At 40.7% G+C, this 15,237-nt stretch overlaps 1 protein-coding gene across 4 annotated transcripts; it reads right to left on the bottom strand.

Annotated features, from left to right (window-relative positions):
• Positions 1-4,828: 4,828 nt before the first annotated feature.
• Positions 4,829-14,601, bottom strand: ctdspl2b (CTD (carboxy-terminal domain, RNA polymerase II, polypeptide A) small phosphatase like 2b). Of its 4 annotated transcripts, none has more exons than XM_037247119.1 (13): positions 14,426-14,601; positions 11,359-11,570; positions 10,444-10,567; positions 10,195-10,341; positions 9,828-10,067; positions 9,591-9,687; positions 9,207-9,318; positions 9,043-9,129; positions 8,611-8,673; positions 8,426-8,505; positions 8,190-8,316; positions 7,627-7,722; positions 4,829-7,523 (listed from the first exon to the last, which is right to left on the bottom strand). In XM_037247119.1, the coding sequence occupies exons 2-13, from the start codon at positions 11,521-11,523 to the stop codon at positions 7,458-7,460; spliced, it is 1,404 nt and encodes a 467-aa protein (XP_037103014.1). In that variant the 5' UTR covers positions 11,524-11,570; positions 14,426-14,601; the 3' UTR covers positions 4,829-7,457. The 4 variants fall into 4 exon arrangements, with proteins under 4 accessions (XP_037103014.1, XP_037103010.1, XP_037103011.1 ...); XM_037247115.1 differs by having other exon boundaries at positions 10,195-10,344; positions 14,426-14,600; XM_037247116.1 differs by having other exon boundaries at positions 10,195-10,344; positions 11,359-11,549; positions 14,426-14,600.
• Between the last annotated feature and the right edge of the window lie 636 nt (positions 14,602-15,237).

Genomic DNA, 15,237 nt, shown 5'->3' with positions numbered 1-15,237 from the left:
TTTAATATACCTCAAATATGAAAGTGTATCTGTCTTACCCCAAAACAGTGCAGCAAGACCCTCTTTTTTTCAAAGTTGTTCTCCCCTTCAAGATAACGAACTACAGAGTCCAGGACGCTAATTCGGATGTTCTTGATGACATGGAGGGAAGTGTTCTGAATCTCTTCTATTGCTAGCAAGACCACAACAGAAGTGCTAACAGCTTGTTCCAACACCGCAGCTACAGATGGAGTCAGTAGATGCCCCATCCTGGATCTCAGACTGTCAGCCAAGCAGCGTATAATCAATCGCATGACCGTGTCCTGGCTTGCCCCTGGCTGGCAGACTGCGGTGACATTAACAGGACAGGTCCAATTGAAATGCTTCAATAATTCTTTGGCCAGACAAAGTTCCTCGGAGGTTTTGTTACTTATGGTCGTTTGGTTGCTGTATGTGGAGCACATGGCGCTCACCCACATGCTCGAGGGCTCATGTTCCAGCAGGAAGAGAAGGGCATGATCAGAGCAGATAGAAGAGACAAAGTGGAACTGATCATGCTCCCAGCAGAGGGTCAAAAGCACGGCATCTGGGAGGGCTACGCTCCAGGTGGTATACTGGCACTGCTCCGCAGGGTCGAATCCTGTCCCATCACCGTCTCCCTCCCCATCTTCACCTTGATTTGAATGGTTGGCACAATACTTAATCAACCAAGTGTTGTCTTGGTTAGTCATCAGGTTCTGAAGGACTGTCTCATCGGAGCAGACTTTGGAGGTGAAGTTTTTTGGGTCCCTTTCAGCGCAGAGAGCCAACTCAGTCATGTCAACAATGATCGGGCGAGTCCATTCGGAATACTTGCACACCTGAGGAATACAAAAGAAAAAAACAGTACGACAACGCCCATTGTAGTCATACTGATTGAACGGATTGAGACAAATAAAATACCCACTTGTGGTACACACTCTATATCCTCTGTTTCCTTGTCTGCGCACACAGTATTCAGCCATTTATTGTTGGGGTCCTGTAAGAGCTTTTCAAACAAAGTCCCTTCACAGCAGACTTTCTTCTGAAAAGCAAGCTGGTCATACTGCCAACACAGTCCGACCACTGAATCGTCCACCTGTCGATCCTTCCACGATTGGTAGTCGCACCAGTCCGAAATACGAACAGGTTGAGGAGCCATCGTGGGTGGCAAAATCAAAGCGGTGCTGCAATGATCCTCAAGCCAGGCATTGTCCTGATTACGTAAAAGGCGATTTAGGAAGGTTCTATTGGCGCAAACCTTCTCTGCAAAATCCGCGGCCTCATTGCGTATACACTGTGCCAAGACATCTGTTGTAATTTGCATGACATCTTCCCACTCAGAGTATTGACATGATAGCGGACCTGGGCCAGGAAATGGTGGTGGAAGTGACACAGTTGTGCAGATTGGCATGAACCTTGCATTTTCCGGATTGGAGAATAACAACATGAAGAAGCCTGTATGCTCACACATGAGTTTTGTAAGTCTCGGACTGTCTAGGCTAATACAGAACTCCAGCAAATTTGGCTGTACCGAAACCGTAGGTTGATCAATCCACTGCTGGTAGACACAAAACTGATCCACCAGGTAGCCGTGGTCTGCTGTGGAATTTGCACAGTAGCCATACAACCAACTGTTCATCTGGTTGGAGAGCAACTTCCTCAAGAGTAAGGCATCATTGCACACATGCTTCACAAACTCCTCCTGTTCGTTGTCGCTGCACAGAGATACAAGGACGCCATCCACCACCTGGTTTTCTAACCAGCTGGTATAGTTACACACGAGCTGCTGGAGGTTGGGGGCATTTCTGGCTTGTCGGGGAGGTGTGAGCGAGACGAGTGGGCTGCACTCCGATGACCTGCCGAGGAATGGGGACACCAGTGCTTGAATGACATAGCACGTATTGCTCCATAGCAGTTCGATCTGCCGGGCGCTGAGCGAGCTGAGCGCCTGGCACAAGGAGAGCACCAATGTGGACGTTTGTTCTCTAGATCCGTAGAGAATTTCACCACAAAGTGTATCGTTGAGCTCAGAAAACGTTTGCCGATCACATCGAAGCAGTATGTCATGACTATTATCAATGGCTGCTTCTGGGAGACTGCGTTCGAAGGAGGGAGAATTCTGACATTCTGGACCAGGATATGTGCACACGGTCTGTTCTGGGGTCAGGAGGTTCTCCAGAAGGATGTCAATAAATGAGTTGGTGAAGGACCAGCTCACGTTGTGGATCATTCCCCTAAGAGACAGATTCAACAAATTCATTCGATAAAACAGCATACCATTGGTATGAGCTCTATTCTGGGAAATGTGTTTTTGACTCTTGGACTGCTAATATATGAAAAAAAAAAAAATCTTAAAATACTGAAGAAAATCTCAATGCACACAAACTAAAAAGTGTTTTGTCAAATGTTCTCTCCATATTACATCTATATTTTGATTGTGTGTGTTTGTGTCAGCTGTATGTAGATTTTAGGGAAATCCACTCATCGCTTACCACATTATAAGTTGTTTGAGATCTCCTGAAGTCATGGAAAACAATGAAAAGGGATTAGCGATACATTTCATCAGAGAAAATATTGCTGAATTCAGACTGACATGTTACCTTGTTCGCAGCTTTCTCTTTCATTTACAGATGGAATTCTTACTCCTAACTGCAATGCTATTTTCACATAGTCCATCGGTACTTGGATTAACATCGCCATGATATTAGAGGTGTAAGTAACAACAGCATCCACCACACCACTTAATGCACTCATCAAAGTGGCAGATAGCGGCAAGCTTTTAAAAATGCTTAAAAATGTCTGCTGGAAGCTGCTCCATGTTGTAGCAGCTGATTCTCCCGTCCTGAGATAGCCGCTCACCATACTATGATCTGCATCTTCTGCATCACTCGGGGAAGAACATGTCTGCGATCTCAGAGATGATAAAAGCATCAGCAACGGTTTACCCAACTCCAAAGAAACCAACTTTGTGAGCTCTGCTTTCGCTCCACAATCTTGCCTCTCGGATAAAATGCAAACTAAAGTTTTTGGAAGGTCATCCATGAGCCCTTCTCTTAGCAGTGGTTGGAAGATAGAATAGACATCCATCAAAACATGCGGATTGAAATTCGTGGAGGAAGTCTCTGCATTTGCGTTTTCTCCAGACAAGTAACGAATCTGATTGATAAGTCTTTGGATGTCTGTTTCTGAACTAGTGGTCTGGCTCATTTTTCGTTGGGGTTGTGGACTCACTCGATTGGCATCACTTATGATCCCTGCGAAAAGGTAAGGAAACACTCGTGTCAACTAAATTGATTGGGAACGAATGACTGATTTTTGCTTTTATTTCAGATGACACCACAAAAAATAGAAGTCAAAGTTATACTTGCATGGAGAATGGAAATGTGTGAGGCACCTAGCACGGAATCACACTGTGTACTGTTCCCAATATTTTGATTACCTTATACATGCGAGTCACAATCATAGAAATAGTTTTCATGATGCAGTTCAGTTCTAATCAAGTAGTGAAAATGACCCATTTGCTATTCACCAAGTTGCACGCAAATATAATAATGTACTGTAGTCTGTTTCTTTTTGATCATTTCCATGTCATTGAGTGTGTGTGGGTGTACCAATTTAAGGTTATTTCTCAATTAAGACTGCTAATTTAAGTAGCTTAGCCCAGTGATTCTAATTGGCTCTCTCTAGTGATAAGTGTAAGAATCTTAGCCAACTGTTTGACTGAGGTTCAAACCATCTGAATTTAATCTTAAAGAGTTTGTTTTAAAACATTTAGATATTTTAATGTAACCTACAAATGCAATAAGGTTTTAAGTCATACGCAGTTTCAGAACCACACATATTAATATGAGAGACTTGAACCCATACGACTGACACTGAATTATGAAACCATTTTTTCCCATCAATCGTACACGGCAATAATGTTTGCACTTACCTAATAGGATGTACACCGGGAAAGTAGCCCACATTGTTTGGGATTAACCAGCGACCCCCGACTCCACAAAAGACACTGAAAAGAACGTATTCAATTCCCGTTGCAGAATAATGAATGTTTATACAGTAACTATTCCGTCACGGTTAAGATGTGTGACTTCCATGATTCGGAAGTTTCTCTCCTCTATATGATCCTGACTGTCCTACAAATCTACACCTGCTCTCGGAAATTGAAAACTGGTTGAAAAGGGGCGGGTGCCAAATAAGGACCGTGAAACACAGGCCGGATTTGGGCAGTAAGACATTATGAAATATTAACGATTCAAGTTGTGTCGTGGGAAACCTGAGTCAGGACAGCAGACTGGCTGCAGGGACTGATGCGACATGTGCCTCAAGTGAGTCTATCCATGAGGAGGACGGGTGGTGATGGTTGATGAGGCACGTGCTTCCTCACGTGTGCATTGTCATAGAACTCTTACTCAAATTTAAGGGCATTTGACTGAAATGACAGGATGATAGTTCAGGTCCTCGGCAGAGAGGAAAGGGGACAAACAGCAATTTGCAGGATCAATGAGTAGCATGCACTTTCTTGAAGGAATACTCAAAGTTTTGTGATGACATTTCGCTTGCACTTAATTATGCTGAAGACATTGTGGTAGGCTTGCCTCGGAGACGTCCAATTACGCAGGCTTCAAAATGCACCCGCTGTAAAATTAGGTTATTTTATTAGTTCACCGCTAGATGACACTAAATTCTAGACATTATACCTTTAAGTTCACAATTAAAAGCTAAAGTGCATTTTTGGTTCATCCTGAAAAACTAAAAAGCCCAATATGCAGTCCGCCCTCCAGAACTTTCTCACATGGTCTCCAGGAAAAAAAAACAAGAACAATGAGGCTTTTAACTTTAAAACTTTGTTTCAGAAATTCAATGTAACTGTATATACACTTTACAATAGTACATAGCCTAGCGGCTAACAAAGATGTCTTAAACATTTAAATACATCTTCTGCACAAATAATTCTTACAAGTAAAGTAGCATAACATGAGATTGAAGGATACGGGTGGGGGGGATTATTACTTTTCAGAAAGACTTTACTTTTAGCAGGAAAGTGCCTTGACTAAAATTTAACTCAGGACTTCTGCCACAAACCAAACTGTATCCTCTACATGCTAAGCTTAACAGTTTAGTGACATTGGGCTAAACTAAACAAATATTTTCAAGAGAAAATAAAACACTCCATCTGAAGTTAATCAATACAGTTTAAAAGCTGATATAATAAACATGCCTTTTTAAAATCCAAGATACAAAATATGTTTCCTTACTTTAAGGATAAAAAACACCAGGCTGGATGTATTATACCACACCAAGTGTACAATAAACTTGTAATGCACATTAAAAGGAGCTGGATGACGCGCATTAAATGCCTCTCCGAGTTCCTTCAGAAACAGCCGTGAGAACCATTCAAACTCACAACCGTCACACAATCTCTCAGTGAGGCTTGCATACAAAAAGTTGGCTTAAACAATTGGTGGGAGATGTGGGCACCGGGGCGGCAGCTCAAAGTGAGTGTTCTTTTTCGCATTGTTCAAACCTTCACTTCACGCTCCAATGCTTCCATCTAGTTGTTCTAAAACTTGAGGATTTGTAAAGACACCTGCGACTTCCACCCTTGCACAATTTACATTCAGTGTCTAGATGTCCACTCATCAGTACAAGTATACCTCATTGTGCCCTGCACGATTTGTCAGATTATTTGTCAGCCTAAGCAACTCCCAAAAATAGTGCCCCCGCCCCCAGCAATTTCAAAATTATCTTTTTGCCGCCCCCTAAATGTTTTTGACCTTGGGTGGGGGAGTGAGAGCGCTGGAATGGGCGGGAAAAAAATGCTAGGGCGGAATTTTTCCATGATTTTGCCACCCTAGGCAGCTGCCTAGCTTGCCTAAATTGTACAAGAAACACAAGCACAATCGAATTCCTGGAGCGCAAAAAACATACGACGCAAAAGGCAATAAGGGCCAGGTGCTGAACAGATGGCAACCACCTCTGATATCTGCCTGCCTGCAACAGCGGGAATTTGGAGTTTGGCCAGAGCAGAGCAAGATTCATCTGGCTAATCTAACACACTGGACACAAATAAATGCAAGTGCACAAACGTGCGGGAATGCCTGGTGCTCTGCGGTCTGATTGTCTTTTTTTTTTTTGTCTAACCATTAAGAGCGTGAACACTGAAAAATGCTACAAGCTGAGAAATGAATCGTATGGCACGATGTAGCAACCCAGACCAAAGCTGTCAATTTGTGCCAGTAAAAATATAAAAGCACTTCGATACAAACCTTAAACAAAACATTGCCCAGTTATCACGATACATTGACAAGAAGTTGGATTAAGCAAATCACCGCTATGATGCACATTTGTTCTGTCTCATGAGCAAAAAAAAAAAAAGTTCAACAAAAATCATTTCCTTGTACAAGCATACATAAAAGGTGCTCACTGAGACTGACCGAGAGAAAATATGTTGCTGGTGCCATATTGGCTGGTTCGAGGTTTTGACCGCACGTCGAGAGACACTGGCCGCGCTACATTGTCAATATGCTATTGATAGCCATCAAATTTCACTTCACAACTGAAAGACACAGTCTGTGATTAAGACAGAATACTAGATTACAAGTAAAGGACAACACTGATTGACAAATCAAATACTGCAACATTAACTTGACACATCACTTCCAACATGAATGCCCTCAAGCCTTATGCAACGCAATGGGTTCTACCAAATTTCCTAAAAGCGCTCTGCTGTGTCTACAGTGAAGAAGATAAAACCTTTAAGCCTCAGAGAAGAAAAATGTGCTGACATTCTTTTAAAAAAAAAAATAAAAAATTCTTACATTTATCGTTAACATTTTCGTGCCTCCTTTCAAAACACTTCAAAGGTGAAGCACAAATTACAAACTAAAAGACATTGGTTTACCAAAACAAATAGAACAATACAACCTTGGTTTACCTACAGCGGAATGCATCAGATTGAACAGGCTACAAAATTTGCCAACCACTAGATAACAGACTTGGTGTGAGTGTGGCAAAAAGTAAACACAAATGCAGATTGATTTACAGGCCAGTCTTTCCTGTGTAGACTGGAGTGTCGATAGCTTCAGCACCAGGGGATGGGTGGTTTGGGTTCAACGCCTCAGGTTTGAGTTCCTCTTAACAGGCGGTTTTTGAGAACCACAGAGAAAGCACCAAAACCTTGAAAAAATGTGGAGATGATAGCCCACTCCACAGCTGAAGAGTCCGTCAAAAAATGGACCGACTCAGAGTTCTAAGTGTCTTGTTGCATGTGTACGTTAAGAAAATTTCATCCAGTTATTTTAAAAACAATTTTTCTTCTGAACAGATAGTGTTTTTTGAAGTAGGTTTAAAAAAACAAAAAATGAAGCGTCGATAATTTTGTTTTAAGCGGCTTTTTACACACATGGATTTCAGTCCTTTCTTGTTAAGCCCCATCTGAGATGAGACAGTGCAGTTCAATCAGGGGGCAACATGTCATGAAGACGAAATCTCTCCCGTACATGTGGCCGCACATCCTCGTCCTGTTGAAGAAGTAGCAACATGGGTCAAGGCAGAACAGATTTGCATAAAAACTCAAGTTCAAGCTTGCTGGTAGAGTCAATAAAAAAAAGAAAGGCATCTTACCATCTCAACCAGCTTCTCAAGGAAGGGCACCAACTTCAGCAGCTCGTTGTCATTCTTGTCCATGAACCAGCTCTCAATAGGAATTCCATTGGACAACTGTGTGGGAGTTACAAATTTAAAAACTTCACTGTGTTTGTGTCATATTTAATGCTGTGAAAAAATAAATGGGAAGAAGAATAGTTTCACATTTTGGGAAAAATGGATAAAGTAGTTAAAAGCTGTCACAATGTGTCTGATTCTAGTCTGCTTTCTGCATGATGGCATAAAAATCACCAATGTTTAAAGAACACGTACGTATATAGTCTATAGTTCAAAGGCGACTGATGAGATTTCAAATCTGTGCAAAACAAAAGGCAATTTGACCTGCTTTTTTTGACAATGTCATCCTATTTGACAGTCAAACCATTAATTGGGGAATGGTGGATTACAACCAAGCTAATAATTGCCTTAAATAACCAGCCAACTGTTGACTAAAAGGAGCTACTGTCACTACACCATGGGACATTCTCAGATCAGCTTTTTTTAAAACTAGGATTCATATCACATTATATCTTTCTGGTCACCTGATATGCAAAGGCTTGCGGTGAATTATCAATGATGATGGTCTTTGATAGATCTCTGCCAAGAATGTTGAGATCCTTGATGTAGTTTCCCTGGACACAGACACAATGCTCCCGAAACAACCTGTGTCTACAGTTACCATCAGGAATGACAGGAAAGAAGGATAAATTGACAAGGTCAGAGAATAATTCAGAAAACACAACCTACTTACAATCATTATAACGAAGAAAGACCATACCTCACTAATTGCTTCTTGGGGTCTAAGATGTTGAGCAGTTTGTCCGCATAAACCTTTTTAGATGCCGTAAAAAGGATGATCTATTAAAAAAAAAAAAAAAAAAAAAAGGGGGTCGGGGGGCAAAACACCATTGTTTCAAATCCAATGAGGTAAGATGGAATAAGTAATAGTCGCGCTATAGTTACCTCATAGATTTGTGACATGCGTTCCAAAAACTCTCTAAAAAAAGGTCTCAAGCGCACATATACCTGTAAAGGACAAAATGGTCACATGTGCAAAATACAGCTTAAATCTTATCGGTCAACATGATCATATTCTTGGTTTGTTTTTGGGAGTACCGTGGAGACTGACATATCAGCATCTTCCTAAAACCTCCGGATTTTTTTTTCTCAAGGGGGACAAAAAGAACTTGATCTGTTTTACTAAGAATGTAACTGATTTTACTGTAGCAATTTTAGCAAAGATGGCCAGCATCAGGAGATGTTTAAGGCTTTTTTTTTTATTTTAAAAGAAGGTGGTGATATCTCAACACGAGTGACAAGCAAGCAGGCTATCCAAAGCTTTCTAAATGTGGATTCAGCCACCTCTCCTACAGGCCTAAATAGGGCATCAGTTACCTGGTAAATGACATCTTGAAAGAGTACAGGGAAGGTGAGGGCGGCATCCTCCAGCTCATTTAAACTGCAGTGGACCAGCGTTTCATCCTTGAAGACATTGAATGAATGAATAAATAGCCTACATAAATCCATAGACTCATTAAATCTTGCATCCTGGAACTGACCAGATCAAGGACCAGAGAGAATTCCGGTGTGCTACGGGTCTTCAAAGGAAGGGCTGGTTTCCGAGTGAGCTGCTCTTCTGTTAATGGAGGAACATGCTTGATGAAGAAATACCTATAAAAACACACAAAAACGTGGTTCAGTTGACCATACAAAGTACTTCGACCACAGTACAGGTAAGGCAATTCCAACCGTTAACAAAATATACATCACAGAACTAGATTTCCTTTGAGGTATTGAATACGCAATAGCAGAGATAAATAATGGCGTGGCTCCTTTCGGCTTTTCCCCGAAGGGGTCGCCACAGCGAAACATCCGTTTTGTCCAGATAATTCGCATGAGAAGTGTTTGGAGGTCCTTAAATGTTGACTATAACTTGCACTCACGGGTCAAAGACTTCCCAGTCTTCATCATAGGATGCTTCTGGTGGTACTGCAGTAGCAGGAGGGTTCATGTATGTCAGATCTGGACTGGAGCCTGGAGCTGGGACCACAGCAAAAGTTGTTTATATTAAATGAGCGATCAACATACAAAAACAAAACACTGAATGACTCTGCATCTCTCTCTAAACACTAATAATGAATTTTGTTCATAAACACACTTTACATTGCTATGTGACCTACCAGTGAGGGGTGGAAGGTCATCAGTCTCTCCCTGCTCTGCTGTGTGGTATCCAGCAGGGATGTGAGGAGGTCGCAGAATTGGCAGCTGGGATACACTTGAGTAGATGTTAGTGGTGGTGCATTGTTCCTGTGTCGATGCCGCTGTTCTGGTGGGCGTTTCTACACTTTGTTCCATTTCCAGCTGCTTGACTATTTCCTCAGCTTCCAATGCCTGGTCTGGAGAGTCAGATCCCGTTGGGACTGCAGGGAGGGTGGGTAAGCATTTTAATAACCGGACAACAATAAATAATGCTAAACTTAGGATGGCACAATGGTATTATCATAGGAAATGTTATTTATATATATATAAAAAAAAAAAGAAGACTACCATTTTTAGCTGCTGAGAAGAAGTTGAAAACAGGAGAGAAGATGGTCCCAAGAAGAGTTGTCCTGGGAGGGCTTGTGGGCACTTCAGCAGCAGTTGTCTCCTCCAGACTGCCATTGGGCTTCTCCTTACTCCTGTCATGATTGGTCACTGCTGCAAAGCAATTTATATGATTCAAACAACATTAAACACATGACTATTAATTTTAGTACAAAATAAATAAATAGTACAACTTTTCTCTGTGCCACTCACATCCGTTGACAGAACCTTTTCTGTCAACCCTAAGGGAAGTGTTCGTGTCTGGAGTTGAGGTGATCAGGTTGTTGTCCGCATCGCAGTGGAGGCGAGCCTTCTTGGCTGGGCTCTCCTGCTGCACCTTAACACACCAACAAAGTCAGATTTCTTTTTTGTTTGTATTAAAAGAAAAGAGTAAAGAGAAACTGCATCATTATTGAAAACAAATATTCTCAATCAAATTATTCTTCTATGTGGTTCATTTATCACAATCATTAGCTTTTGCATGTTAGAAGAAATTGGTAAACTTATTGTACGCAGTGAACCAGTATGGGACCACCCTCAGGCAGAGCTCAAGAATTTTAAATCAGACAATAATAATTGTGGAAAAAAAGCATTGTGGTGTCATCTTATTACATACATAAGTTGGTCTGTGACCATTAAATATATTTAGACTATTCAAATAATTGAATGATTTTTTTCCCATTAAAGTATATTAAAAAATGTTAAAAAAATATAATAAAAATATATATACATATATAAAAATGTTTACCCTTGATTACTATTTATTATTAAATTTTTATTAAATGTATTATTAAATAACTATTATTAAATTATGTTGTTTATTTAGTGTTGTTTAATGATTAAAACCAACAATTAAGCAATATCACACTAGATGGATTGATATAATCACCAACCTTCTTGAAAGTTTTGGAAGTGATTCACTAACAGGGTCAGTCAAAGTAAAAGCAGAAGCAAATGTCTTATTTTGATTCAACCCCCCAAATATCTAGTCTGTTTTCACGCAGGACTACAGACGGGGATGTAGACAATTTAAATGGGCTGTAAACAACCACTTGACTGTTGTCGATCAATGAGATCACAGATTAGTTGTCGATTAAGCTGACGCTTGTCTAAAATCGTCCTTATTACCTTAACATTTCCTCTGATGAACTGTTTGATAGTTGAGAACAAGCCCCTGCCACCACTGGTAGGCGTATCCTCTTCCACCTCTGAATGCCTTCGCTTGCTCCGAGACGGGCGAGGAGCCAGACTGGGGATCGGCTGCTGAGACGCCTTACGCATTCTCAGCCTCATCGTTGTCAGAGTCACATGTAAAGCTGCTTCAGAAAGAAAACCACTTTCTTAGTCAAACAAGAAATGAGAACAATTTACAGAAGGAATGAACACAATTGAATGATAAAACGGAATTAAGTTTTACTGTTTTAGCTGTCGAAGATAGTATATTTCATGATGCATGTAGTACTGTCCACACACAATTTGTCCATCCTTACTCTTTTACTCTTTGATGTCCTTTACCAATAAGATCACTCATGTCTCCTTTACCAAAATACAAATAAATAGGGCCAGAATCCCAATAAAGTCTCAATAAATTTAAGTCACAACGCCACTCTCGATTCACTGTGACCATCTCCTTACACCCTTACTATTAGAATAATAATAATTCATTCAATTTTCAATTGAACTGTTGTACACAATACTCATCTGAATCAGTCAGATGAAAATACAGGGCGAAAAGATGCCCAGATGTGTGTAAAAAAATGCCCCACACATGGTAAATGCATGTTGTAATATAAAATGGTATTATATTTGATTAAAATACTACATTGGACTGAGATTGCACCTACTAAAAGCGGGCACCACCAACACAATACTGAAGGGGGGTGGGGGACGTATGGGGAAACATTAAGTCTGGTAGTTGTCACAGATTATGACGTTAATGATCACTGTTTATATAGCGGTCGCTTCATTTTGCAAATGAAATTGAATACTCAGTGTGGTATTTGAAAAGAGGACTCTTGAAATGGCACCAATAGAGGATGCTTGGTGTTCATAGTATACAGCAAGTGGAATAAGAAATAAGAACCCGTATTATAGCCTTGAATGTATTTTTTAGAATAAATATTTGGTAGACTAAAGTTAAAAATTTTTTTAAAAAATTAAGTAAATATGCCAATTTCAGATTAAACTGGAAGTTTTGACATCTTGGGTTGACTTCTCCTCTAAGTGTACTTTCTTTTAATATGCCGTGAAACAGAAAGCTACCAAACTGCTTTTCAATGTTTCTGACATTCTATTATGTACGTACATTTAAAAAAAAAAAAAAAAATGCTTAAGTTAGACAAATGCTTCTTTGACATTTAAAATAACCAAAACGAGAGGGCGTATCTGTGTATACTTTTGTGGGACTGGTTTGCCTTGCTGCAAACATCTGGATGTATTCAACATCCCATTTCACTTACATCACGGCAGCCGCAGCTGGCTTGACTTTCAGTGGTACACTAAAAACAGACCACAATAGATCTTACACCGTATACATTGATGATTCCATATGGATTGGAAAGTTGTTTTAATTTAAACAGTACACATACTGTACATTGAATTTGTGATTTCAGCCATACCTGGCTAACACACAGCAGACTACAATAGTAACCTCTTTTTTTAGGCCTGTGCACATGGAAAACTTAAGACTGGGAACACAAATTGTAAGGGAAGCCCAGCCTCTTGTGCTTGCGTAACAGCAGCAGACTGGAAATGTGTCTGGACATATCCAGAAGAAGTCAACTTAGCAATTCCTAACAAAACATATCAAATACTGTGATCATAACAATATTCATAATAATCAGAATTATAATAAGTTATATAAATAGCAAATTCTATCTATCTATCTATCTATCTATCTATCTATCTATCTATCTATCTATCTATCTATCTATCATAAACTGCATAAATTAGACACGAACTGACACTTTGACCAACCATAGCCACTCTTCAATACTGTACTTGGTCTTTATGTGCAAAAGCCCTGTTGTAATTGCTGCTTTTGCTATATTAACTTCCGATTTGTTCGAGGTCCCTGCATAAACACCAAGACTGCAGCTATCAATTTCGGATCATGCATCTCGCAACGGTCCTGCACATTTGCACTGTTGCTAGGGGGAAGCAAGTGAGCGGGAAATAGAAAAATGCATGCTTCCAACAGACGTTAGCTACGGCGGCCGCTTGTCTCTGGGAATCCGGCGTGTATCTAAAATGTATGCATCGACAAACCACCAAATCCCCACCCATAATCCCTTTTCACTCTTATTCCGATTGTCCAGCAAATCACCACAGTCGGTCTATTAAGGAACATTTAACATTCAAAAGTTGAACGCGGGTGGGTTTACGTTCTTCGGCGCAACATGTAACTAACTCTGCGGTCAAGTTGAGACCAACTTGCAAGCGTTTACGAACAGGACGAGGGAATAACTTCAAACGAAGCCCTGAAGCAAAACAAGCTAATGTTAACCAGCTAAAAGCACGACCAAGTCAATGCGGCATTGCGAGTTCTACGAAATACGACTAACTTGGCACTTGTCAGTGACAACTTGCGGTTTATATCCTTTTGTCAATTGACATGTCGTTTGATTAGTGTGGCAATTGTGGTTGAGGCTGTCAAACATGGAAGTCGTTGCTCCCGGTAACATCGGGCAAATTATCAAAGCATCTCATTCACAAAAAAATAGACCGGAAGGTTGTTTTATTCGGCAATTCAGGCAGGTAGATTTGTGTGTTTTTCAGGGAGCTAAAAACATAAATGGTAGATATGCCTTCTAACTGGCTAACAAACAGCCAAGTTAAGTCGTGGAATGTATCTGCTCGCTTTCCCCACAGCAAGTTACAAGACACATCTGCGGGTCTCGACAACCATGCGCCTTCACGTTATGTAAATGTTATTTTATGCTCTCGTGGGTGAAGCCAGTGACGTTGGGATTTAGTCACGGTAGCTCGAAATGAGCTGTATCCATGGAAGGCCGAAGTTAGCTTCCCGAAGCTGTTGCTTAGCTTAGCACAATTAGCATAGAGCCACCTTAGCTTCCTTGGGGGGGAAAAACTGCTTCAGGCTAGCAGATGTGCACAGGCAGGAAAGGCAAATATTTTGCCTGTCGTCAGCCAACATTACATAAAACATGCGGCAAAAAGGCAGATGGCTACTTACTTTGAGGCGTTGCTTGATTTTTCGAAAGAACCGCTCACGACCCGAATGCCATCATAGCGACTGACTTGTTTTCGTGTAGTGTGGATTTCTTATCTACTCAATGGCCGTTTCTGAAATGACACACCGTTGTTACCAGGCGCCATTTCCCGCCTCTGCTCAGGCTCTGCGAGGTAAATACCCGTATGAACACAGACACGCCCCCTTACCTCTCAAACACAAGCCAGTCAGTCTGCAGTGGTGCCTGGAGCGCTTGCATCATCAAGGTTGCCGACTTAAGCACGATTTGACGAAAATATTGCTCCAAATTACATAAAATAGTGTTCCTGCAAAGTATAAATGGGATCAGTTAAGATGCAACTAGATGCAAAAGAAAAAAAATAACAGCGGTGCACATGATGTCAGAGCCTTGTCCAAACATTTTCCTCTGAGGGCTGCATACAAAAAAATAGAAAGATGAAAGGGCCACTTTGATTGTTCTTTCAACTTATAAAAATGTAAAGTAAATTATACAATGTGTTTAATGTAGTTATTTCTGGAAAAACTGCTACATCATTTCTGTTAAAGGTGATAAGGCAAATAGCTGAGGATTTTTTTTTTTCATTATTATGTTTTTGGGGTGGCCTGTGGCGCTGTATTCCATTTCAGTAGATCCCCCCTCCACATTATGAACCAAAATATGTGCAATCTGTATTAAGACAACCATACTTAAGGACAATCACAAATTGGACCTTGACACAAAGCAGAATGTGGAGGAAAACATTGTTTCTGAAAATGAATTTTCCTCATTCTCCACATTGTAATGAAGAGAAATT

Source organism: Syngnathus acus, chromosome 3 (assembly GCF_901709675.1).
Source record: "Syngnathus acus chromosome 3, fSynAcu1.2, whole genome shotgun sequence".
Taxonomy (NCBI): Eukaryota; Metazoa; Chordata; class Actinopteri; order Syngnathiformes; family Syngnathidae; genus Syngnathus; species Syngnathus acus.
The sequence above is the reverse complement of the archived record's forward strand: the minus strand, read 5'-3'. Positions and strand labels throughout refer to the sequence as shown.

Excerpts from the sequence above, each read along its gene's own strand:
- ctdspl2b (XM_037247115.1), bottom strand. The coding sequence starts at position 11,523 with ATGAGGCTGAGAATGCGTAAGGCGTCTCAGCAGCCGATCCCCAGTCTG. Across the intron at positions 10,068-10,194 it reads CTTCTCAGCAGCTAAAAATG|TCCCAACGGGATCTGACTCT; the intron begins GTAGTCTTCTTT and ends CCCTCCCTGCAG. Across the intron at positions 9,130-9,206 it reads TCTCTCTGGTCCTTGATCTG|GATGAAACGCTGGTCCACTG; the intron begins GTCAGTTCCAGG and ends AATGTCTTCAAG.